The following is a 25534-nucleotide window of genomic DNA, read 5'->3' as shown; positions in this document are numbered from 1 at the left end:
TTTTAACTTAAATATCAACATTACTCAGACTTATAAATTAAGTGTATGGTAGAGACAAAATGTTGTTAAAGTCTGGTGTGCTCCCCCTGCAACCATCCTTCATTTTTAGTTCAATTTCAGTGCTTTTGTTTTTTTCACTTTTGTGTTGTGAAAATATACATTCAGAAGAGATTACAAAATGTGTATAGTTCAATATATGGTCAAAGTGAACATTTGTGCAGGCATGCTTAATCTGAAAACTGGAAGGTCCTTCCATGCCAGGTCATTCCCTCCATTCGTCACTGAATCGACTACTGTCCTGACATTTGTGAAAATCTTCTATTGCTTTTCTTTATAATTTCTCTATAGGTATCCCCAAGTAACATGTCAAAATATAAACAAATGACTCCATGCTGTGCAGACCTTCTTTTTTTTTTTTTTTTTTCATATTTCTTTTATTATTCATATGTGCATACAAGGCTTGGTTCATTTCTCCCCCCTGCCCCCACCCCCTCCCTTACCACCCACTCCACCCCCTCCCGCTCCCCCCCTCGATACCCAGCAGAAACTATTTTGCCCTTATCTCTAATTTTGTTGTAGAGAGAGTATAAGCAATAATAGGAAGGAACAAGGGGTTTTGCTGGTTGAGATAAGGATAGCTATACAGGGCATTGACTCACATTGATTTCCTGTGCGTGGGTGTTACCTTCTAGGTTAATTCTTTTTGATCTAACCTTTTCTCTAGTTCCTGGTCCCCTTTTCCTATTGGCCTCAGTTGCTTTAAGGTATCTGCTTTAGTTTCTCTGCATTAAGGGCAACGAATGCTAGCTAGTTTTTTAGGTGTCTTACCTATCCTCACCCCTTCCTTGTGTGCTCTCGCTTTTATCATGTGCTCATAGTCCAATCCCCTTGTTGTGTTTGCCCTTGATCTAATGTCCACATATGAGGGAGAACATACGATTTTTGGTCTTTTGAGCCAGGCTAACCTCACTCAGAATGATGTTCTCCAATTCCATCCATTTACCAGCGAATGATAACATTTCGTTCTTCTTCATGGCTGCATAGAATTCCATTGTGTATAGATACCACATTTTCTTAATCCATTCGTCAGTGCTGGGGCATCTTGGCTGTTTCCATAACTTGGCTATTGTGAATAGTGCTGCAATAAACATGGATGTGCAAGTGCCTCTGGAGTAACAGTCTTTTGGGTATATCCCCAAGAGTGGTATTGCTGGATCAAATGGTAGATCGATGTCCAGCTTTTTAAGTAGCCTCCAAATTTTTTTCCAGAGTGGTTGTACTAGTCTACATTCCCACCAACAGTGTAAGAGGGTTCCTTTTTCCCCGCATCCTCGCCAACACCTGTTGTTGGTGGTGTTGCTGATGATGGCTATTCTAACAGGGGTGAGGTGGAATCTTAGTGTGGTTTTAATTTGCATTTCCTTTATTGCTAGAGATGGTGAGCATTTTTTCATGTGTTTTCTGGCCATTTGAATTTCTTCTTTTGAGAAAGTTCTGTTTAGTTCACATGCCCATTTCTTTATTGGTTCATTAGTTTTGGGAGAATTTAGTTTTTTAAGTTCCCTGTATATTCTGGTTATCAGTCCTTTGTCTGATGTATAGTTGGCAAATATTTTCTCCCACTCTGTGGGTGTTCTCTTCAGTTTAGAGACCATTTCTTTTGATGAACAGAAGCTTTTTAGTTTTATGAGGTCCCATTTATCTATGCTATCTCTTAGTTGCTGTGCTGCTGGGGTTTCATTGAGAAAGTTCTTACCTATACCTACTAACTCCAGAGTATTTCCTACTCTTTCTTGTATCAACTTAAGAGTTTGGGGTCTGACCTAAAAAACTAGCTAGCATTTGTTGCCCTTAATGCAGAGAAACTAAAGCAGATACCTTAAAGCAACTGAGGCCAATAGGAAAAGGGGACCAGGAACTAGAGAAAAGGTTAGATCAAAAAGAATTAACCTAGAAGGTAACACCCACGCACAGGAAATCAATGTGAGTCAATGCCCTGTATAGCTATCCTTATCTCAACCAGCAAAACCCCTTGTTCCTTCCTATTATTGCTTATACTCTCTCTACAACAAAATTAGAGATAAGGGCAAAATAGTTTCTGCTGGGTATCGAGGGGGGGAGCGGGAGGGGGTGGGGGCAGGGGGGAGAAATGAACCAAGCCTTGTATGCACATATGAATAATAAAAGAAAAATGAAAAAAAAAAAAAGAAATTAGTATAGCAATCACATGCTAATCCATGTAGAGGAGTAGAAAGATGATTATTTTCACAGAATGTTAATAAAGTAAGTTTCCTTTCATTAAAAAAAAAAAAAAAAAAAAAAGAAATCATCCGATCAAAAAAAAAAAATCATCTGACCATGCATGCTGTCTATTCTATTACATTGATCTGTATGTCTGTGTTTATGCCAGTACCATATTGTTTTGATTTGTAATATGCTTGGAAATCAGAAAGTGTGAAACCTCAAAAAAAAAAAAAAAAAAAAAAAAGAGTTTGGGGTCTGATATTAAGATCCTTGATCCATTTTGAGTTAATCTTGGTATAGGGTGATATACATGGATCTAGTTTCAGTTTTTGGCAGACTGCTAACCAGTTTTCCCAGCAGTTTTTGTTGAAGAGGCTGCTATTTCTCCATCGTATATTTTTAGCTCCTTTGTCAAAGATAAGTTGCTCATAGTTGTGTGGCTTCATATCTGGATCCTCTATTCTGTTCCACTGGTCTTCATGTCTGTTTTTGTGCCAGTACCATGCTGTTTTTATTGCTATTGCTTTGTAATATAGTTTGAAGTCTGGTATTGTGATACCTCCAGCATTGTTCTTTTTGCTGAGTATTGCCTTGGCTATTCGTGGCCTCTTGTGTTTCCATATAAATTTAACAGTAGATTTTTCAATCTCTTTAATGAATGTCATTGGAATTTTGATGGGAATTGCATTAAACATGTAGATTACTTTGGGGAGTATCGACATTTTTACTATGTTGATTCTACCAATCCATGAGCATGGGAGATCTCTCCACTTTCTATAGTCTTCCTCAATCTCTTTCTTCAGAAGTGTATAGTTTTCCTTGTAGAGGTCTTTCACATCTTTTGTTAGGTTTACACCTAGGTATTTGATTTTTTTTTGAGGATATTATAAATGGAATTGTTTTCATACATTCTTTTTCCGTTTGCTCATTGTTAGTGTATAGAAATGCTAATGATTTTTCAATGTTGATTTTATATCCTGCTACTTTGCTATAGCTATTGATGATGTCTAGAAGCTTCTGAGTAGAGTTTTTTGGGTGTGCAGACCTTCTTAACCTGCTCTTATGTTCCATCATCTGTAAGATCCATTTATGCTGATGCATGAGAGGAAGTTTCTTCCTCTTCATCCCACTTTGGCATCCATTTATATGAATGTGCCACACTTTATCCATTCAGTGCTGTAGGATATTTTAGCTTATGTCATTTTTGGTTGTTGTAATGATGCCACTGTAAAGATGGTGCACATTCCTCCAGGTAGCATACATGACCATTTTTTACCTCAAGGCTCATTTTTTAGGAGAATTGCTGGGTTAGAGTATGTCTGTCTTTAACAGTTTTGAGATGCACCAATTTTTCCAAGGTGGTTATGTCAACTCACTCCTGTACCAGCCATGTAGGAGAGTTCTGTTGCCTCACATCCTTGCCATCACTTGGTATTTCAAATTTCTGATGTGTGTGAATGTGCATGTGTGAAGTTTTAATTCAGATGCCCCTGATTGAGGTCTAGCATCGTTTAAATATATTACAGTCATTTGAATTTCCTCTTGTGTTGCATCCAAAAGAACATGTTCAATTGTTCATAGACTTGTCACTCTATATTGATTCTTAGGAGTGTTCTTCACATACCCATTCTTTTTTTTATTATATTGTTTTTACATTTACTTACGTGTGTATTCATTGTTTGGGCCACCCCCCCCCCACCCCGCTTCCAGGCAGAATCTGTTCTGCCCTCCTGTTCTCCAATTTTGTTGAAGAGAAAACATAAGACATAATAAGAAAGACACAGTGTTTTTGCTAGTTTGAGATAAGGATAGCTATAAGAGAGATTCCTAGCATTGCTTCCATGCACTTGTGTATCGCAACCCACATTGGTTCATCTCTACCAGATCTCTTCACTGCTTCCTTGTCCCCTTCCCATAGTGGCCTGGGCCAGTTTAAGATTGCTATACTTGCTCCTCTACAGTGAGCACATCAACCACTTTCAAGTTTTAGATTTCTTTCCCTTTCCCTATTCTTCCCATGCAAATTCTTCCCTTAATGTGTGACCCATGTCCAGTAATACTACTGCATTTGTTTTAGGTCTGTAATCCACATATGAAGGAGAACATGTGAGTTTTATCCTTCTGAGCCTGGCTAACTTTGCTTAAGATGATGATCTCCAGTTACATCTGTTTACCTGTGAATGACAAAATTTCATTCTTCTTTGTGGCTGTGTACAATTCCATTGTGTATAAATACCACATTTTCTTAATCCATTCATTGGGGCATCTTGGCTGTTTGCATAGCTTGGCTATTGTCAATAGTGCTGCAATAAACATGGGTATGAAGGTGCCTTTGTAGTAATCTGAGTCACATTCCTTTGGCTATATCCCTGCAAGTGGAATTGCTGGATCAAATGGCAGATCTGTGTTTAGGTTTTTAAGAAGCCTCATATTGTTTTTCCATAGTGGTTGTACTAGCTTACATTCCTACCAGCAGTGTATGAGGGTTCCTTTTTCCCACATCTTTGCCGACATTTGTTGTTGATGGTGTTCTTTTTTTTTTTTTCTTTTATTCATATGTGCATACAATGTTTGGGTCATTTCTCCTCCCTGCCCCCCACCCCCTCCCTTTCCCCTCCTACTCCCTCATTGGTGGTTTTCTTGATGCTAGCTATTCTAACAGGAGAGAGGTAGAATCTTAGTGTGGTTTTGATTTGCATTTCCTTTGTGGCCAGGGATGGTGAGCATTTTTTCATGTGGTTTTTGGCCATTTGCACTTCTTCTTTGAAAAAGTTCTGTTTAGTTCAGTTGCCTACTTCTTTATTTGTTCATTGATTTTTGGGGAGTTTAGTTTTTTAAGCTCCCTGTATATTCTGGTTATCAGTCCTTTGATGTATAGCTAGCAAAGAGTTTCTTCCACTCTGTGGGTGGTCTCTTCAATTTAGAGACCATTTCTTTTGTTGTGCAGAAGCTTTTTAACTTCATGTAGTCCCATTTATCCATCCTTTCTCTTAGTTGCTGGGCTGCTGGAGTTCTATTGAGGAATTCCTTGCCTATGCCTGTTGCTTCCAGAGTATTCCCTGCTCTTTCCTGTACTAACTTCAGCATTTCAGCTCTGATATTATGGTCCTTAATCTACTTTGAGTTGATACTAGTACAGAGTGATAGGCATGGATCTAGTTTCAGTTTTCTGCAGGCAAAGAACCACTTTTCCCAGCAACATTTGTTGATGAGGCTGCCCTTTCTCCATCATATGTTTTTGGCACCTTTGTCAAAAATAAGATCATATACCCGTTCTGAACATTGTTTCCTTGGTTATATGTGTTGTAAATATCTTCTTTGTGGCTTGCACTTCTCTCAGTGTGTGGTGGTTTATGATCCTCACCTTTTTGATAAGTTTTTAATTTCAATGAATTAATCAGTCTTTTCTCTATGGTTGATTGATAAAATTATTTCTTACCTAAAATGTCAGATGTGATACATTATTTTTTGTATTAATAGTTAATAATACACATTTCTAAGTAGTGTTATAAGTGAATCTCTTATACTGTAATAGATACTATTAAAATAGACAAATGGAAAAAAAATAGTGGGCTCTTTGCTCTTCCCAGCTGGGAAGCTATCTTTAAGACCTTTCCTAAGTAGACCCCCCCCCACGCCCCGCCCCCTCCACAGCACCAGGTGAAGGAGGGAAGGAGGGAGGGAGGATGTAGTGAGAGCTCCTGAACTGGCTTGTAATTGCTGAGTAGATCTGCCACCCTAAACTTTATTTATGCAGAGTGCTGCACCTGAATCATTCTCTGTTACCAAATCCCTGCACTGGGTTTAAGGCTTGCAGGAAGTGTGGGCCTGTCTTACAGCTGGATGTGCAGTCAGTCACTTGAGCCATTTGGCGTCTCATCTCATTGCTTCTTTGGCTTCTCCTCCTCTCCCTGGGAGCCAGGGAGGAACTGGAACCAATTGCTACTTTTTTGGGTTGTCTCAGTTACTCTGTGCTTTTCAGCTGTCCTGCCACCTTTTCTGATTCCTGATGCTCGTCCTCTCACTCTCTTTAGAATATGGTCTCTCCGGGGATATCTGACTCTTCTCATTTATAGTCAAAACAGTGCATGTTTCTAGTCCACCATCTTGCCCCCCAGTCCAGGATCCTTAGTTTAAATTGTTTTTCAGACATTTCTTAGATTTCCTGCAAATTGGGATCTGTTTCTGGAGAACGATTGTGTTCATTTGGAAGTGTCATTTCCTTTCATGTTTCTTGTCTTTCTACATTGAAGTCTGGGCACCTGGTTTAGCAGTCACCTCTTCAGAGTTGCTTTTGTCAGAAAGCTTTGTTGTGTTTTTCTGGAATGGGGATCTAGGATGTCAATTCTAGCTCCTGGTGTGCTCACCGTGGTGACGTTGGCACTCTGTCTCCATAGGCTAGACGGCAGCAGTTTCTGAAAATACTTGTGCATCTCTGCAGAGGATGTAGGCTTTCACGGAGTTAAGCATTAATGTTACTGGCATTTATGGTGGATGCTGTCAAGGTCTTGGTTGTTGCCTTGGCACTATGGAGTCTTTCCATCCCCTCTCCCAACATGGGCACCAGGGATCAGGGTTGAAATTGCAATTTGCCTTGTTCTTTTCTCTGTCTCGTTCCAACTCTGTGTGCTGTTTAGCATTCCTGTCACTTCCTTGCTGGTTTTCAGTTCTCCTTCAATCACTCTGCTTCAAATACAGTTTTTCCTCTTTGGGCCTCACACTTGCTAGGGAGGTGTTCTACCACTTAAACCATGCCCAAGCCTTTTTTTTTTTTCTTTAGATAGCTTTCAGATAAGATCTCATGTTTTTCTGGGGCTGGTCTTGAACCATGATCCTTCTGATTTGTGCCTTCAAGGTAGTTAGGATTACAGCATGCACCACCATGCCTGGCCTCTTGCGTGTGTGTATGTATTTAAATAATAGCCATTCTGAGGTGAGATTATATTTCATCATCTTCATTCTTTCATTACAATTACATTGTGGTTTGTTTTCACATTTCCTTGATGGTAATAATGAGAATTTGTGAATGTAGCTCTACTTTTCCCTACAAAGAATGCTCGAGTAATTTCCTTCAGAAAAAGCAGTGGGGTTTTTTTTTTTTTAAATTTTTATTTTATTCATATCTGCATACAATGTTTGGGTCATTTCTCCCCCCTTCCCCCCACCCCCTCCCTTTCCCCTGGCCCCTCCCCCTCCCCTCTTACTCCCTCACTACCAGACAGAAACCATTTTGCCCTTATCTCTAATTTTGTTGAAAAGAGAGTATAAGCATTAACAGGAAGGAACAAGGGGTTTTGCTAGTTGAGATAAGGATAGCTATACAGAGAGTTGACTCACATTGATTTCCTGTACATGTGTGTTACCTTCTAAGTTAATTCTTCTTGATCTCACCTTTTCTCTAGTTCCTGGGCCCATTCTCTCATTGGCCTCAGTTGCTTTTAAAGTATCTGCTTTAGTTTCTCTGCATTGAAGGCAACAAATGCTATCTAGTTTTTGAGGTGTCTTACTTATCCCCATACCTCCCTTGTGTGCTCTCACTTTATCATGTGATCAAAGTCCAATCTCCTTGTTGTGTTTGCCCTCGATCTAATGTCCGCATATGAGGGAGAACATACGATTTTTGGTCTTTTGGGCCAGGCTAACCTCACTCAGAATGATCTCCAATTCCATCCATTTACAGGCGAATGATAACATTTCAATCTTCTTCATGGCTGCATAAAATTCCATTGTGTATAAATACCACATTTTCTTTCATTTGTCAGTAGTGGGGCATCTTGGCTGTTTCCATAACTTGGCTGTTGTGAATAGTGCCGCAATAAACATGGGTGTGCAGGTGCCTCTGGAGTAACCTGAGTCACATTCTTTTGGGTATATCCCCAAGAGTGGTTTTGCTGGATCATATGGTAGATCAATGTTTAGCTTTCTAAGTAGCCTCCAAATTTTTTTCCAGAGTGGTTGTTCTAGTTTACATTCCCACCAACAGTGTAAGAGGGTTCCTTTTTCCCTGCATCCTCACCAACATCTGTTGTTAGTGATGTTGCTAATGATGGCTATTCTAACAGGGGTGAGGTGGAATCTTAGTGTGGTTTTAATTTGCATTTCCTTTATTGCTAAGGAGGGTGAGCATTTTTTCCTGTGTTTTTTTGGCCATTTGAATTTCTTCTTTTGAGAAAGTTCTGTTTAGTTTACTTGCCCATTTCTTTATTGGTTCATTAGTTTTGGGAGAATTTAGTTTTTTAAGTTCCCTATATATTCTGGTTATCAGTCCTTTGATGTGTAGCTGACAAATATTTTCTCCCACTCTGTGGGTGTTTTCTTCAGTTTAGAGACCATTTCTTTTGTTGAGCAGAAGCTTTTTAGTTTTATGAAGTCCCATTTATCTATGCTATCTCTTAGTTGCTGTGCTTCTGGGGTTTCATTGAGAAAGTTCTTGCCCATATCTATTAATTCCAGAGTATTTCCTACTCTTTCCTGTACCAACTTTAGAGTTTGTAGTCTGATATTAAGATCCTTGACCCATTTTGAGTTAATATTGGTATAGGGTGATATACATGGATCTAGTTTCAGTTTTTTGCAGACTGTTAACCAGTTTTCCCAGCAGTTTTTGTTGAAGAGGCTGCTTTTTCTCCATCGTATATTTTTAGCACCTTTGTCAAAGTTAAGTTGGTTATAGTTGTGTGGCTTCATATCTGGGTCCTCTATTCTGTTCCACTGGTGGTCTTGTCTGTTTTTGTGCCAGTACCATGCTGTTTTTATTGTTATTACTTTGTAATATAGTTTGAAGTCAGGTATCGTGATACCTCCAGCATTGTTCTTTTTGCTGAGTATTGCCTTGGCTATTCGTAGCCTCTTGTGTTTCCATATAAATTTCATGGTAGATTTTTCAATCTCTTTAATGAATGTCATCGTGATTTTGATGGGAATTGCATTAAACATGTAGCTTACTTATGGGAGTATAGACATTTTTACTATGTTGAGTCTACCAATCCATGAGCATGGGAGATCTCTCCACTTTCTATAGTCTTCCTCAATCTCTTTCTTCAGAAGTTTATAGTTTTCCTTGTGGAGGTCATTCACATCCTTTGTTAGGTTTACACCTAGGTATTTGATTTTTTTTTTTGAGGCTATTGTAAATGGAATTGTTTTCATATATTCTTTCTCAGTTTGCTCATTGTTAGTGTATAGAAATGCTAATGATTTTTCTATGTTGATTTTATATTCTGCTACCTTGCTATAGCTATTGATGATGTCTAGAAGCTTCTGAGTAGAGTTTTTTGGGTCTTTAAGGTATAGGATCATGTCATCTGCAAATAGGGATATTTTGACCATTTCTTTACCTATTTGTATTCCTTTTATTCCTTCTTCTTGCCTAATTGCTCTGGCTAGGAATTCCAGTACTATGTTGAATAGGAGTGGAGATAGTGGGCATCCTTGACTCATACCTGATTTTAGAGGGAATGGTTTCAGTTTTTCTCCATTAAGTATAATGCTGGCTGTAGGTTTGTCATATATAGCCTTTATAATGTTGAGGTACTTTCCTTCTATTCCTAGTTTTCTTAGAGCTTTTATCATGAAATGGTGTTGGATCTTATCAAAGGCTTTTTCTGCATCTATTGAGATGATCAAGTGGTTTTTGTCTTTGCTTCTGTTAATGTGGTTTATTATGTTTACTGATTTTTGTATGTTGAACCACCCCTGCATTCCTGGGATGAAGCCTACTTGGTCGTGGTGAATGATCTTTTTGATGTGTTGTTGAATTCGGTTTGCCATTATTTTGTTGAGGATTTTTGCATCAATGTTCATTAAGGAAATTGGCCTATAGTTCTCCATTTTGGAGGTGTCTTTGCCTGGTTTTGGAATAATTGTAATACTGGCTTCATAAAATGTGTTTGGCAGTTTTCCTTCCCTTTCTATTTCGTGGAACAGTTTAAGGAGGGTTGGTATCAGTTCTTCTTTAAAGGTCTGATAGAATTCAGCAGAGAATCCATCAGGTCCTGGACTTTTCTTTCTGGGGAGACTCTTGATTGCTGCTTCAATTTCATTTTGTGTTATAGATCTATTCAGGTGATTAATATCCTCTTGGTTCAGTTTTGGATGGTCATATGTATCTAGAAATCTGTCCGTTTCTTTAACATTTTCAAATTTATTTGAATATAGGTTCTTGAAGTAGTCTCTGATGATTTCCATGGTGTTTGTTGTTATCTCCCCTTTTGCATTCCTGATTCTACTAATTTGGGTTTTTTCTCTCCTCATTTTAGTCAGGTTTGCCAGGGGTCTGTCGATCTTGTTTGTTTATTTATTTATTTTTTATTATTCATATGTGCATTCAAGGCTTGGGTCATTTCTCCCCCCTGCCCCCACCCCCTCCTTACCACCCACTCCGCCCCCTCCCTCTCCCCCTTACTCCCTCAATACCCAGCAGAAACTATTTTTTGTTTATATTTTTAAACAACCAACTTTTTGTTTCATTAATTCTTTGTATGGCTTTTTTTGGTTTCTATTTCATTGATTTCAGCTCTTATTTTTATTATTTCTTTCCTTCTATTTGTTTTGGGATTTGCTTGTTCTTGTTTTTCTAGGAGTTTGAGATGTATCATTAGGTCATTGATTTGTGATCTTTCAGTCTTTTTAATGTATGCATTCATGGCTATAAACTTTCCTCTCAGGACTGCCTTTGCTGTGTCCCATAGGTTCCGGTAGGTTGTGTTTTCATTTTCATTGACTTCCAGGAACTTTTTAATTTCCTCTTTTATTTCATCAATGACCCATTGTTCATTTAGCAATGAGTTATTCAGTTTCCAGCTGTTTGCATGTTTTTTGTCTTTAGTTTTGTTGTTGAGTTCTAGTTTTATTGCATTGTGATCAGATAGTATGCACGGTATAATTTCTGTTTTCTTATATTTGCTGAGGCTTGCTTTGTGTCCTAGGATATAATCTATTTTGGAGAAGGTTCCATGGGCTACTGAGAAGAATGTATATTGTGTAGAAGTTGGGTGAAATGTTCTGTAGACATCAAGTAGGTCCATTTGATCTGTTGTATATTTTAGATCTAGGATTTCTTTATTGATTTTTTGCTTGGATGACCTATCTATTGATGATAATGGGGTGTTAAAGTCTCCCACGACCACTGTGTTGGAGTTAATATATGCTTTTAGGTCCTTCAGGGTATGTAAAAGCAGTGGTTTTTAAAATGTTTTGAGCTGAGATGCACATCAGTAGCAGAGCTCCTGAGTTCAGTCTTTAGCCCCCTCCTACCTCCCAAAATAGAATCCAACACCCCCCCCAACATTTCAGATGTCCTGCTGATTTCTAACAGTAGCCTTGATCAAATGTCAACTTATGTTTGGATATTTGCTTTTGATGTGCTGTGCTTCCAGAAGTGAATGCAAACAGGATAATCTTCTTTATGATTTGTTATTTTACCTTCATTCACCTTCTTAAATAGGCCTCTAGAACCAGGGAGTCAGGTGTACAGTCCCTTCCATTCCATCCCGTGAACGCCTGGCACAGGGCCTGGTATAAATAGGAACTCTGTATTTGCCGAGACAACGAGAGAAAGTCCTAACATTGAATGCTGAACCTCTGCATGCTTCCATTATTTGAGTAAACATTTATACAGTCACAAGTAAATATTCATTGTCAATTTACATATTTTAAGTCCATGGATCCACGCAAAAGATCTTTTTTGTATATTCTTGGTGGTTAGTAAACACTGGTAGACTAAACAAAGGCATTGGAAAGAGTTTTAATTATCGCTGAAGATTTTGGTAAGGAGCTTTAGTCTTGCCTAGTGAAGGCTGTTGGCCTTTATCATTCTTTGCCACCAGGTGTCACTTCAAAGCAAGATTTTTAAAATGCCTTAACTTAGGGGACCTTGGCTATTAACTATAAGGTTGTTTCTGTCCTAGCATTAAAAATTGCTTTTTGGGAAGTATGGGTTTAAAAAAAGCAACACAGACACCGAACTACTCAGTAAAACTTTTGCCCAGTTAGGTCATCTAAAATAAGCTCAGAGTTCCTTGGCTAGCAAAAGTCTACAATGGAGCTGGAGAAAGCTGAGTTCTTTTGAAAGTGAGATAGTATCCCCTTCTGCTAGTCATCAACAAGACACATGGAACTAGCGTTCTGAGATCACTCTAGTTCAGCCGCAGTGTGTTACCTTGTTTATTTTTAATATGCATTGTGTACATAGTTTTAACTTTTTTATGAATATGTAGAAAAGTACCACTTCAAAGAAGCATAGAAAAGATCTGCAGGTCTGTGAGCAGTATAGGAGTGAAGAGAGATGGGGTGGGGGAGGACACAAACAAAATGGACTGAGTTTGAGGATAGAAAGAATGCAAGTGTTGATCATATTCCCATGCAACCATTAAATGAAGAAATCTGTTTTAATTGTGGGCCCATCCCCCCCACAAAAAGCACATGATTACTGTGGAAGCAAACCTGAGCCAATGACTTCACTTGGGACTCAGAGCCTTTCCTGAGGAGCAATGGTTCCTCTGGACGGTTCTGTTCTCTGTGGAGGGCCATGCTTTTAGAAGAGGTAAAGTACTTCACCAGCGTTGTGCTTCAAAGGAGGGTTCTCCATGATGAAGTATTTCCACTTCCCTGAAGTGGGCCATTCGGCTCCCCTGTTAGTAGTTTCACAAATCCCAGGTGAGTCCTTGGAGGCCAAGCACGGTGCTCACACTGTGCTCCTAGACTCCTTTGTGCATTGGATGCAACCAGTCTGTGTTAGCAGATGCCCTGCTTTACAAGGTAGCTGTTCAGGCAAGAGTATTTGTTATAATTTGCACTTTAGCTTTCGTTATAAAGAGACTGGATATTCGCTCTTCTCCACGTTCTGTAGAATGTGATCTCTAAGGAAGGGTTGGTTTATGAAAATTCTATAGAATACCAACAAAGGAGTCTGGGAATCTCATCACATATGATTATTTTGTTTACGTATTGGGTATTACTTGGTCTTTTCTGCTTTTGGATCAGCATTTTGTCTCTTGATTGGTACTTATCACCTTTCTTATTTTGCTGTTTCCTTTTCTTTTTATAAAAAACCATTTACTTTGACATTTAAGCCTGAGTTATTCATTTGTCTGAAAGATATCTGTGTCATACCACAGAACATGAAATATTGTTATACTGACTATTCTCTTCTTGGTGTAATTTTAACAGCAAAATTCTTTTTTTTCCTTCTGACACCTTGAAATCTGTTATTTCTTACTGCATCACTAGTTCTAAAAATTAGAATACTTACAGCTTATCTCAAGATGGTTTTAGCAGATCTTAAAAAGCTAAATTGATTAATTTCTTTCTATGTAGTGGGTACATTCAGCCTCTGTATCTTATGTGTTCAACCAATCATGGATTGAAAATGTTTAGGAAAATAAATATTTAGGAAAATAATAAAATGAAAGCAAACAATGCATGTAAGAACTGTTTGTAAAGCATTTACATTGCATTAGGTGTCATAAGACATCTGGAGAAGATTTAAAGTATATGAGAGGATGTGTGTAGGTTCTATGCAAATGCTACAGTATTTTATAGAAAGGACTTGTGCATCCATACACTTTGATATCTGTGGGGGCGTCTTAGAACCAATCTCCAACAGACAGAGGGGCAACTTTGTTTAGGTCTCTAAAACTTTGTAGATAAGGACTGGTGACGTGGCTTAAGTGGTAGAGCACCTGCCTAACAAGCGTGAGGCCCTGAGTTCAAACCCCACTATCACTTTAAAAAAAAAAAAAAAGAGAATTCTTGCCTATTATCTATTTGGGCATACCAAATGTCTCATTTCCAAGAGCTTGGGTGCTCTGCTCCATTTGTTCAGTCACTCAGTTATTTCCCCAGAAAATGTTTGAGTGACTAGTATGTGCTAAGCACTGTTTTAGAGGGGAGGCATACTGAAGTGAACGAGACTGATAAAATGCTGTCCTTAGTGAACCTTACCTTCTAGAATGGCAGATAGATCATACATAAGGAAGCTAAAATGGTTTGTTTTATAAAGACTAAGAAAAAGAAATTGATCACAGAGGGGGTTTAAAAATTGGGGAACTGTATTGAGATGTTATGTTAATGTCCAGAGAAAGGCTTGGTATGGTTATATGGAGGAAATGTTGTAGCCAGAAGGAGCCTCAGGTTCATAGGTCTTGAGGTGAGATGTACCTGGAATGTTTGGGGGACCATAAGGAGACCATGGGAACAAGAGCAGAGGAAAGGAAGGAAGGAGCACGTGCCTCTTTGCCGCCCCACTGCCTGCCAGTCAGATCTTGCATATAGCAACGTGAAATATTCATTAACTGAATTAATGAAATTAGACTCCAGGACTTTCTAAGGGAAAAGCAGTAGTGACAAGATGGTATGTGATGAAAGGGAGAAAAGTCCACAGCTAAGGGTTCAGAGCATTGAGAAAGTCATTTAGATGGGGAGGAATGGAATTGGGTGGCCCCTGAGAAGCAGGTGTTGGGCAGTCACTTGGGAGCACGAGTTTGTTGTTTGAGAGAGCTCAGGCAAGTGAGCAATTTGGGAAGTGATGGTTGAAGGCACAGAACTGTTGAGATCCTCCAGGGAGCAGCACGGATTTGGGAGTGTGGATAGAAGGATCATTCATCATCCCCCTGATGATGGAGTACAAGTGAGCAGTGCAGAAAAATGGATCACACATAACACCGATGCTCTATTGGCCAGGGCGTGCAGTGGATAAGACTGGGAGGGTCCAGACAGAGGATGTGTGTGGGGTGGATGTGAACAGTGGAATAGGAAATGTTTAGTGATGTGCTGGATTGAAATACAGATATATGACTCTCATTAAATCAGGCAGTAGTGAGGAGGCCAGTGGCCTCATCAACAAGGCCACTCAGTGTGGCGCTGCAATTCCAGTAGTACCAGCAGGTGGCATCTTCCAGGATGCAGAGCCCATCTGGGGCTGGGCATGGTGTTGCACACTTGCAATCTTAGTTACTTGAGAGGTAGAGGTAGGAGGATCACAGTCTGAATCTGGTCCAGGCAAAAGCACAAGACCCTATCTGAAAAACAAACGAAAACCCAAAAAAGAATCAGGGGCATGGCTCAAGTGATAGAGCACTTGCTTAGCAAGCATGAGCCCCTGAGTTCAATCCCCAGTACCACTGAAAAGAAGCAACAACAAAAGCCCATCTGTTTCCACAAAGGCCCGTCTGTGTGTAAACTGCTACTTTGCCATGTGTCCCAGAGCCCTGGAAGTGTTTTTCCTGCCTACAGTTACTTTATTCAGAACACCCTGTTTAGGGAGCCTGTGCTGTACCTTGCTACGCAGAGTGGTCCTGATCAAAGGGAGGCTTGTTCCCGTGAGCCCTGTAGGCATCAGTAGACCAGTGCTTTGATACTTGGACTGTGCTTAGTCCACATGCCAAATGATAAGTAATTAGTAACAGCCAGGGGATGAGTTTCACTTGCCATGCATCAAGGTCAGATAGTGGTAAAAAGAAGGCAAGATACTTTTGGGACAAAGGAATGTGTATGAGTAACCAATGTTTGGATGCGCTGTGCTTGTCTTTAGAGATACCAGATGGGAGTTTTGCTAAGCCCAAGCAGTCAAAATTGGAAGAAGATGTGCCAGGATCCCCTGATGTGGCAGGTAACTTCAAACACCCTGCCAACAGTTGAAGTAGGAGTGTGAGAATGTAGCCGTGTGGATTACAAGGGAGTCATAGTGTTAAGATCACTGTGGCTGTGGAAGCCTGCACACGAAGCATTTTGTTCTTTCACAGACAAGTAAATTGTTTCACAGATTGTAGATAAAGACCGTCACCCTCTCCTCCTAGCATTTTCATTTCTGCCCCTTAATTCTTCTATATGGTCATCTCCCAGGCCTGAAAGTTCCTACAGCTGACATTTATGAAGTAAGTTTTTGTGTATTTGAAGTGTATACCTTAATAAAGAGAATGTCCGTAATACACACTAATTAGAAAGAATGATCTGGAATTTGTGCGTGTGTGGGGCTGGCTTTCTGAGAGAATGGTACCACATATTTTGAAACAAAGGGCTCTGTAAAGACAAATTTGGAAGTCACTAGAAAGCAGTGGTTTGAGATGACCTGGGTTTAAATCCTGGAGCTTCTGGTGGGAGCTTGCACAAGTTCTATGATCTCTGTGTCCCATCTACATTGGACCCTAGCAGTGCCGAGTTCATATGGTTTTTGTAAGGAACAGTGAGCAGATGCATGCAAATCCTTCAGAACAGTGCCAGGCCCCATATGCGCCCTCATAAAACTGGCACCCAGAAGCTGCTATGTCAGCTTGTCCACAGAGGCATGCTCTGATCACATGTCGTCTTCAAAACCTCTTGTAGCACCTGAGCCTGCCTTTTAGACGTAATACTGGCTGCTCTGATTTAAAGTGCTGGGAAGGCTTGGATGAAATGAGCTCTTGCCAGAGAGTAAGATTTGGTGGGAGGCAGCATGACCCGGCTGCCTCATGGACCCTTGGATGAGGTGACCTTGTGAGGTCAGGGTCAGACCTGAGGCAGGACAGACCAAGGGAAAGTGAGGCATGGGAACTAACAGCGAGGAATTTACAGATAAGCATTATACTAGCAAATAGCTTGATTAAAAGCGTACAGATAATGCTTTCTTTGTTTTAAACTTCACAATCCCTCAATACACTGTAACATTCAAGAAAAAAAAAGGCAAAAGAGCAACTCTTTTCCTCTGACCTTGTTCACTTGCCCAAATAATTAGTGTGCTCTGGAAGCTGAGCAAGGATATCTTAAAGACATCTATCCTGGGAAAAGCTCTCATGAAAATGACTTCTCTGGGCACAAAAAAATGTTTACAAAAGAAAATACTTATCCCAAATATGGACACCTGTCTTGAAGGAGGCATCTAGCGGGACCCATCCTTTGTTTAAAGGGATGCTCAGACATCTATGTCATAATGCCCAAATTTAATAAGCAGGTCAACATTAAAATCTTTGGCCCCATTGAATAAAAGAGCATAACAGTAAGGATGATTAAATATACCAGGTGTCAGAACAAAGGGGAACACTTATCCTAAGTTAAATTTGAGCCAAATAATTTTTTGACATATTTTATGTCAAAATAGCTCAGTGTGTCTCCCGAAGAGCACCCTCACTCTACTACGGAGTAGAGTGTTCCTTTGTTTTCTGCTTGCTTGCTCAAGAAAATTGGTGAATTTTCTTACCATTGTGACTTGTTCAGAAATTCTTATTCAAAACCAAGGGCATGGGACAAAATCCTCAGTGGAAGGTCCTAGCCAGTCACCAGGGACAGATCCAGGTGTTCATGGGTTCATATTTGTGCATCTGACAGATCATTCTTATCCTCTGAGCAGCTGGTGGACCAAGTATGTCTACTTTGAACAATTTTTTAGTTTTATCTAATAATTGTATTTTTGTCGCTTATTAGCTGTTTCTACTCCATTCCTAGAAGATGTGCCAGAGAACTTGAATGGTTCTGCCTTTGTTACTGCCCTTGAAAACTTCACTAGGGAACTGAGAAGAAAATATGAGGTAATAGTTCACTAAAAATGAAAAAGTAGCTCATTACGAATCCAGAGGACATGAATGTGAAATGTAGAACAGTTAAACAGAGAAGCTGAGGGGAAGAGGATGGTGATATGGGGCCAGGGATACAGGAAATGGGGAGAAGTTGTTCAGTGGGCACAAGTGTTCAGCTATAAGATGAAGCTAATAACAACTTAAAGTTGAAGTCTGGAAAGAAAGACAGAGCAGCCTTTTTTTTTGATAGTACTGGAGTTGGAACTCAAGGCCTTGCATTTGCTAGGCAGGTGCTTGAGTCCTAGCCCTTCTTGCTTTAGTTTTTTTGGGACAAGTTCTTCTGTGTACACCTGTGCTGACCTAGACTATGATCTTCCTATTTACACTTCTCATCATAGTTGGAGTAACAGGCACACGCCACCACACTCAGCTTTTTATGCTTTGAGATGGGGTCTTGTTAACTTTTTGCCCAAGCTGACTTCCAACCACCATTCTCCTGACCTCCACCCCTCAAGCTAGCTAGGATTACAGATGTGAGCTGCTGTGCCCAGCCCAAGACAGTAGTTTTTAGTATTCCCACAGGCACACACTCAAAGGTAACTATTTGAAGTGATGGTTAATTAGCTTGATCGTGATAACCATTTTACGATGTATATGTATAACAAAATGTCACTGTGTAGCCCTTGAATGTAAAGGATTTTTGTGAATTATTCTTCAACAAAGCTTCAGGAAAAGGAGAAAGAAAGAAAAATGAGCTGATTGTGAGTTTGGAGTATCACCTTCCCATTATTCACCAATAGTACTGCTGTACTTCACAGGTGCAGGTGTCCTGAGTCTTTGGGAGGTGTGTTTGTCATAGCTATGATCACTGGTTTTAGTGCCTTCGAGAATTGTGGTTGCATTTATGAGACAGCCATCCCATGATCATGGGACCACATCATTTGCTGTTTGGTTTCATTGTAGCATTCTCAGATAGTGGAACTACAGAAGGCAGTGGCTTGGTCCCAATCATAGACAAGGAGATGGGGGAGAGGGAACCATTTGCAGGAGAGAGGACCCTGGGACAGATGGTGTAGATGTGTGGGTGTCAGCTGAGTCTCTGAAACACTTTGAGCATGCACAGTGCCTCCGTCTTGTCTGCATGATGAACATCACAGCCATTTCAACCCCTCTGTTTTTGTCTTATTTTTCAGCTCTGAGTGACTTACATATTAGCACATTTGAGAAAAGTATCTTACCCTAGCCAGCTAACTTGGCAGACCTCCAAAGTCTTATTTTCTGCAATCCCAATATAAGTCAATTTATAATGGAAATGTGTCCACAGTAGTCAATGTATCAATAGTATGAGTGTATGTTTCCTATTTTCGCTTGTTCTTGATAGTACCTAAACTGAGGTGATACCTGAGAGGTGTGTGGAATTGATGCCTCACCACATTCCTCAGCAGTGATGCTCTCCAGGATGATGCTGTGTACAGCTGGGATCTGTTATTCATTTATTCATTTATTTTTATTTCTTTTATTCAGATGTGCATATAATGTTTGGGTCATTTCTCCCCCCTTCCCCCCACCCCCTCCCTTTCCCCTACCCCCTCCCTCTCCTCTCCTACCACCTCACTACCAGGCAGAAACTATTTTGCCCTTATCTCTAATTTTGTTGAAGAGAGAGTATAAGCAATAATAGGAAGGAACAAGGGTTTTTGCTAGTTGAGATAAGGATAGCTATACAGGGAGTTGACTCGCATTGATTTCCTGTGCATGTGGAGTTACATTTTAAATTAATTCTTCTGGACCAACTTTTTCCTAGTTCCTGGTCCCTTTCTCCTATTGGCCTCTGTCACTTTAAAGTTTCTGCATTAGTTCCTTTGCATTGAGGACATCAAATGCTATCTTGTTTTTTTTTATTTGGGTTTCTTGCCTATCCTCATACCTCCCTTGTTTGTTTTTTTTTTTATTTTTTATTGTTTTATTATACATATGTGCATACAAGGCTTGGGTCATTTCTCCCCCCTGCCCCCACCCCTCCCTTACCACCCACCCCGTCCCCTCCCTCTCCCCCCCACCCCCTCAATCCCCAGGAGAAACTATTTTGCCCTTATCTCTAATTTTGTTGAAGAGAGAGTATAAGCAATAATAGGAAGGAACAAGGGTTTTTTGGTTGAGATAAGGATAGCTATACAGGGAGTTGACTCACATTAATTTCCTGTGCATGTGTGTTACCTTCTAGGTTAATTCTTTTTGATCTAACCTTTTCTCTAGTTCCTGGTCCCCTTTTCCTATTGGCCTCATTTGCTTTAAGGTATCTGCTTTAGTTTCTCTGCGTTGAGGGCAACAAATGCTAACTAATTTTTTAGGTGTCTTACCTATCCTCACCCCTCCCTTGTGTGCTCTTGCTTTTATCATGTGCTCAAAGTCCAACCCCCTTGTTGTGTTTGCCCTTGATCTAATGTCCACATATGAGGGAGAACATATGACTTTTGGTCTTTTGGGCCTGGCTGACCTCACTCAGGATGATGTTCTCCAATTCTATCCATTTACCAGCGAATGATAACATTTCATTCTTCTTCATGGCTGCATAAAATTCCATTGTGTATAGATACCACATTTTCTTAATCCATCCATCAGTGGTGGGGCATCTTGGCTGTTTCCATGACTTGGCTATTGTGAATAGTGCCACAATAAACATGGGTGTGCAGGTGCCTCTGGAGTAACCTGTGTCACAGTCTTTTGGGTATATCCCCAAGAGTGGTATTGCTGGATCATATGTAGATCTATGTTTAGATTTTTAAGTAGCCTCCGAATTTTTTTCCAGAGTGGTTGTACTAGTTTACATTCCCACCAACAGTGTAAGAGGGTTCCTTTCCCGCGCCCCCCCCCCACCCGCATCCTCGCCAACACCTGTTGTTGTTGGTGTTGCTAATGATGGCTATTCTAACAGGGGTGAGGTGGAATCTTAGTGTGGTTTTAATTTGCGTTTCCTTTATGGGTAGAGATGGTGAGCATTTTCTCATGTGTTTTTTGGCCATTTGAATTTCTTCTTTTGAGAAAGTTCTGTTTAGTTCACTTGCCCATTTCTTTATTGGTTTATTAATTTTGGGAGACTTTAGTTTTTTGAGTTCCCTATATATTCTGGTTATCAGTCCTTTGTCTGATGTATAGCTGGCAAATATTTTCTCCCATTCTGTGGGTGTTCTCTTCAGTTTAGAGACATTTCTTTTGTTGAGCAGAAGCTTTTTAGTTTTATGAAGTCCCATTTATCTATGTTATCTCTTAGTTGCTGTGCTGCTGGGGTTCCAATGAGAAAGTCCTTGCCTGTACCTATTAGTTCCAAAGTATTTCCTACTCTTTGCTGTACCAACTTTAGAACATGGGATCTGATATTAAGGTCCTTGATCCATTTTGAGTTAATGCTAGTATAGGGTGATAAACATGGATCTAGTTTCAGTTTTTTGCAGATTGCTAACCAGTTTTCTCAGCAGTTTTTGTTGAAGAGGCCATCTTTTCTCCATCATACATTTTTAGCACCTTTGTCAAAGACAAGTTGGTTATAGTTGTGTGACTTCATATCTGGATCCTCTATTCTGTTCCACTGGTCTTCATGTCTGTTTTTGTGCCAGTACCATGCTGTTTTTATTGCTATTGCTTTGTAATATAGTTTGAAGTCTGGTATTGTGATACCTCCAGCATTGTTCTTTTTGCTGAGTATTGCCTTGGCTATTCATGGCCTCTTGTGTTTCCATATAAATTTAACAGTAGATTTTTCAATCTCTTTGATGAATGTCATTGGAATTTTGATGGGAATTGCATTAAACATGTAGATTACTTTTGGGAGTATAGACATTTTTACTATGTTGATTCTAGCAATCCATGAGCATGGGAGCTCTCTCCACTTTCTATAGTCTTCCTCAATCTCTTTCTTCAGGAGTTTATATTATAGTTTTTCTTGTAGAGGTCATTCACATCCTTTGTTAAGCTTACTCCTAGGTATTTGATTTTTTTGAGGCTATTGTAAATGGAATTGTTTTCATATATTCTTCCTCAGTATGTTCATTATTAGTGTATAGAAATGCTAATGATTTTTCTATGTTGATTTTATATCCTGCTACCTTGCTATAGCTGTTGATGGTGTCTAGACAGCTGGGATCTTTTAAATGCACAACTCATGCTCCATTTAATAGTCTTGTTTAACCCAAATATGATCATTTTGTTTTTGTTGATGTGGTTTAGCATAGGCACAGGAGGAGTCCACCTTATTTAGAAAGAGCAAAGCAAGCACCGGATTGCCTAATGAAACTTCTAAACCAGATACACATGTGCAGGTATGTTTTGGATTTGAATCCAAATTCATGGAAGTATGATCACTCTCAAACAATGTTTATCTCATGACCATTGTGGTGCCCTGGGGACTCTAGTGCATGTGAGGTTTGATACCTCACTTAACTCTTTCAGGTGTCTGATCTCTAGCCATAGGATAAGGGTTGAGCTTATTGTCCCTGAAAAGCCTCTTCTTGGTTTGCCTTTATATGATGTGAAAGTACTGTTTTTCTTTTTCTTTTTTTTAAGCAGTACTGGGGCTTGAACCTAGGACCTCACACTTGCTAGGCAAATGCTCTGTCACTTGAGATATACCTCCAGCCCTTTTAAAAAGTGTTATTTTTGAGACAGAGTCTCACTAACTTTGCTCAGGCTGGCTTTGAACTAAATATCCTTCTGCCTGTACCTCCTGAGTAGCTGAGATTGCAGGGATGTGCCACCATGCTTGGCTCTAAAATACTGTTCTTTAAAAATTTATAATTCACTTATGAAGACAGAGCAAGCATAAATGTACACACACACACATATATATACATAAAAATGCTAGAAAGATGAATTGTGGTATATTAATACCATGGGATGTAATTCAGCCTTAAAAGGGAATTAAATTCTGATACAGCTGTAATGTGGATGAACCTTGAAAACATGCTAAAAGAAAGAAGTTGGGCACAAGGAAAAATACTGTATTATTCAACTTAGATGAGGTATCTAGAATAGTTTGTGAAAAGAAATTCAGAGAGACAGAAGTTACAATAGAAATTTCTAGAGGCTGAGTTATTATTTAGTGGATACAAAGTTTCTGGGATGAGGAAAAGGTTTTACAAATTGATAGTGGTGACAGTACACTTAATGTCACTGAGTTGCCCTTAAAATGGTTTATGTTATGTATATTATATCATGCTAAGAAAATATTGTGCATGCACACACCCTGTGACCATGTAGCAAGAAATATCAAGGTGCTCAAATTTTAGACGGTGAAGGTTAGGGAAGGGGAGTGGAGGGAAGGGGTTCTGCAGTGGTAAGAGCTGTTTTAGAACAATTCTGGTGAAAGTGTTTCTTGAATGAGCCTTTGGAAACAAAGATGTGAGTGGTACCAGGAAGGTGAGGATAGAGATTGTTTCATGTGGAAGAGAATGGCCTGCATTGAAGGAGGGAAGAAAGCCATGATGAGTCAGTCTGCTTCTTAGCATAGAATACATTATTTAAATAGAAATTTATGGTGTTCACACTCTCATGAACATATACATGCAATTTCATTTGGTTGTCCAAACAAGCCTATGAAGGACTTTGGACTTGTAGAGTTTCTGGTATATTTCAGGGGCTTTATACTCAGGCATATATTTATTCAACAAGTATACACTAGGTGCCTGACTCCATGCTTGGTGCAGGAGAGCAGCGACAGCTAGTGTGTGGGTCAGCTTTCTGGTTATTAATAAGCACCTGAGACAATCAAATTATAAAGAGAAAAACATGTATTTTGGAGGTTTCAGTCCATGATCAATTGGTACCATTGCTTTGAGCCCTGTGGTGAGGCAGCATATCGTGGCAGGAAATCATGGCAAGGAAACCACTTATCCCAGGGCCAGGAAATAAAAGGCATGCCCCTAATGACCTAAAAATGACCCTAGACCTCGCCTCCCTGAAGATTCCATCACCTCCCAATAGCATCACCTTGGGGATGGAGCCTTTAACACATGGCAACTGGGGACATTCAGTACCCAAACTATGCCAGCAAGCTATAGGAGCTGTTGTCTTCATGGAACATTCAGCCTAAGAGAGATGACAAGCAAGCACACGATGAGCAGTTTATATGGTGGTTAGACACAGAAAGGCAACTGTGAAATTGTAGAAATTTTAGATCTAAACTGTCAGCCTGAAACACAGAGGTAGAGAAAGGATTGTGAATGTATTCCTGACCACAGCTTTCAAGGCCAGCTTAAAGCCAGACAGAAGGTAGAAGAAATGGGGAGCCACCTGTCCTGTGCTCTACTAAGAACAAGACTGAAGTACTAGCGTCCGCTGGGCTGAGATTGGAAGGCTAGGAGGGAATTTACATCATGGGGTTTTTGGTGTTGGGGATCAGTGGACGTGGAGGGAGAACTTAGGTATTCTTAAGCCAAGAAGTGTCATGTGAACAAATACTCTTGTAATAAGAGGATTAATGACGAGTAGCTTTTGTCACACCCAAGTAGTCCCAATGAAATCTGATGTGTTTACATTTATCAGACTGAACAAGCTAGAGGAGTTTCACAATTTTGTTCTTCAAGAGTTCAGCAACCTGGAGAAGGATATCGAGGATCTAGAACACCTTGAGAAGGATGCTCTGGCAAGTTCTTTGTGTTTGGAATGCAGTCTGTGATCTGAGAGAATCTTTTTAAGGGAAGAATAAGTTGTAAATACTTCAACCTTTGTTCAATTTTAGGAATTTTGGGGGAAACAGTCTGCTGATCTGCAGTCATTCTGTGATCTGCGAGTGCAAAGGTACTTCAGAAAATCTTTCCAGAAGTATTTTGGTGGGTGTATGAAGTATCGCTTTTGCTAGGTTATGTTTGGTTGGTGTTGGTAAAATTCACCTAAGCTGCATCTTTTTACATTGGCCACTTCCACCACTCCTCCTTAAAGACAGAGTGTACCTAACAGCATCAGTCAAGAAGTATAAAACTTGAAAAGCATAACAGAATCATCCAAATTTCTAAGATTTTGATCCAAATTGTTTTATTTTTAAGCAGGATTTTAAAAAGTAAAATGATTATATTTAGGTGTCTGAGTAAACAATCGACTTACTGGTTTCAGTTATGTACTAACTTGTGTCCTTGTTAGACTATATTCAATATACTTTACAAATGAGTGTATGTATATATATATATATATATATGTAAAAAATGCATACACACAAATGGCCTACCCTGCTCCACTTTTTCTCACTGTGATTTGTCACTGTGCAGCCTGAGGCTGCTGCTTCCATCCTACTTGGGGATATCGCCCCACCTCCTAGAGTCTCTAGAGGGGAAATAGAGAATGGAGCCGTTTGCTCTGATATTTTTGCCCTGGGAGAAATTCTAGTGTTCTCTTCTACTTGAATAACCAGAAGGAATGCCTGCATACATTTGTAATGGCTAAAACTTTATTTACCAGCTGAGAACCGGCTTATTTTTAGAAACCTATGCAAAATGGTTCAAGGAAGGATATTATTCTGACCATACTCTGATCATATTTCAATACAAAAGTAATTCCTTTAAAAACTTGTTGTCCATCCCATGATTTCTCCACTTACCACAGAAATAATGATGACTCTGAGGGCTATTTTCAAAATCCCTTTATACATGTATCTCCTTCTATGGAGCAGTATATACGATGAATGCCCATTGTTGGATGTGAGTTATTCTCAAATTCTTTGGATCAGGATCTCTATACAATCAACGGTTGTTGAGATTTTGCTAATGAGGCTCATATCTGTGACAATTTTCCATATTAAAAATTGAGACTGGGGT

General features: G+C 39.7%; 1 protein-coding gene across 1 annotated transcript in view; it reads left to right on the top strand.

Moving 5' to 3' along the window:
* Sycp2l (synaptonemal complex protein 2 like) overlaps window positions 1-25058 on the top strand; it is an 81062-nt gene extending 56004 nt beyond the window's left edge. The window contains exons 23-28 of the mRNA XM_074084836.1: window positions 15776-15853; window positions 17641-17744; window positions 21957-22048; window positions 24270-24369; window positions 24466-24524; window positions 24989-25058. Coding sequence (XP_073940937.1) covers window positions 15776-15853; window positions 17641-17744; window positions 21957-22048; window positions 24270-24369; window positions 24466-24524; window positions 24989-25058 — 503 coding nt within the window. The remainder of the gene's footprint in view (window positions 1-15775; window positions 15854-17640; window positions 17745-21956; window positions 22049-24269; window positions 24370-24465; window positions 24525-24988) is intronic.
* Window positions 25059-25534: the final 476 nt, after the last annotated feature.

This window comes from Castor canadensis, chromosome 8, assembly GCF_047511655.1.
Source record: "Castor canadensis chromosome 8, mCasCan1.hap1v2, whole genome shotgun sequence".
Taxonomy (NCBI): Eukaryota; Metazoa; Chordata; class Mammalia; order Rodentia; family Castoridae; genus Castor; species Castor canadensis.
This window is presented reverse-complemented; position numbering and strand designations above follow the sequence as displayed.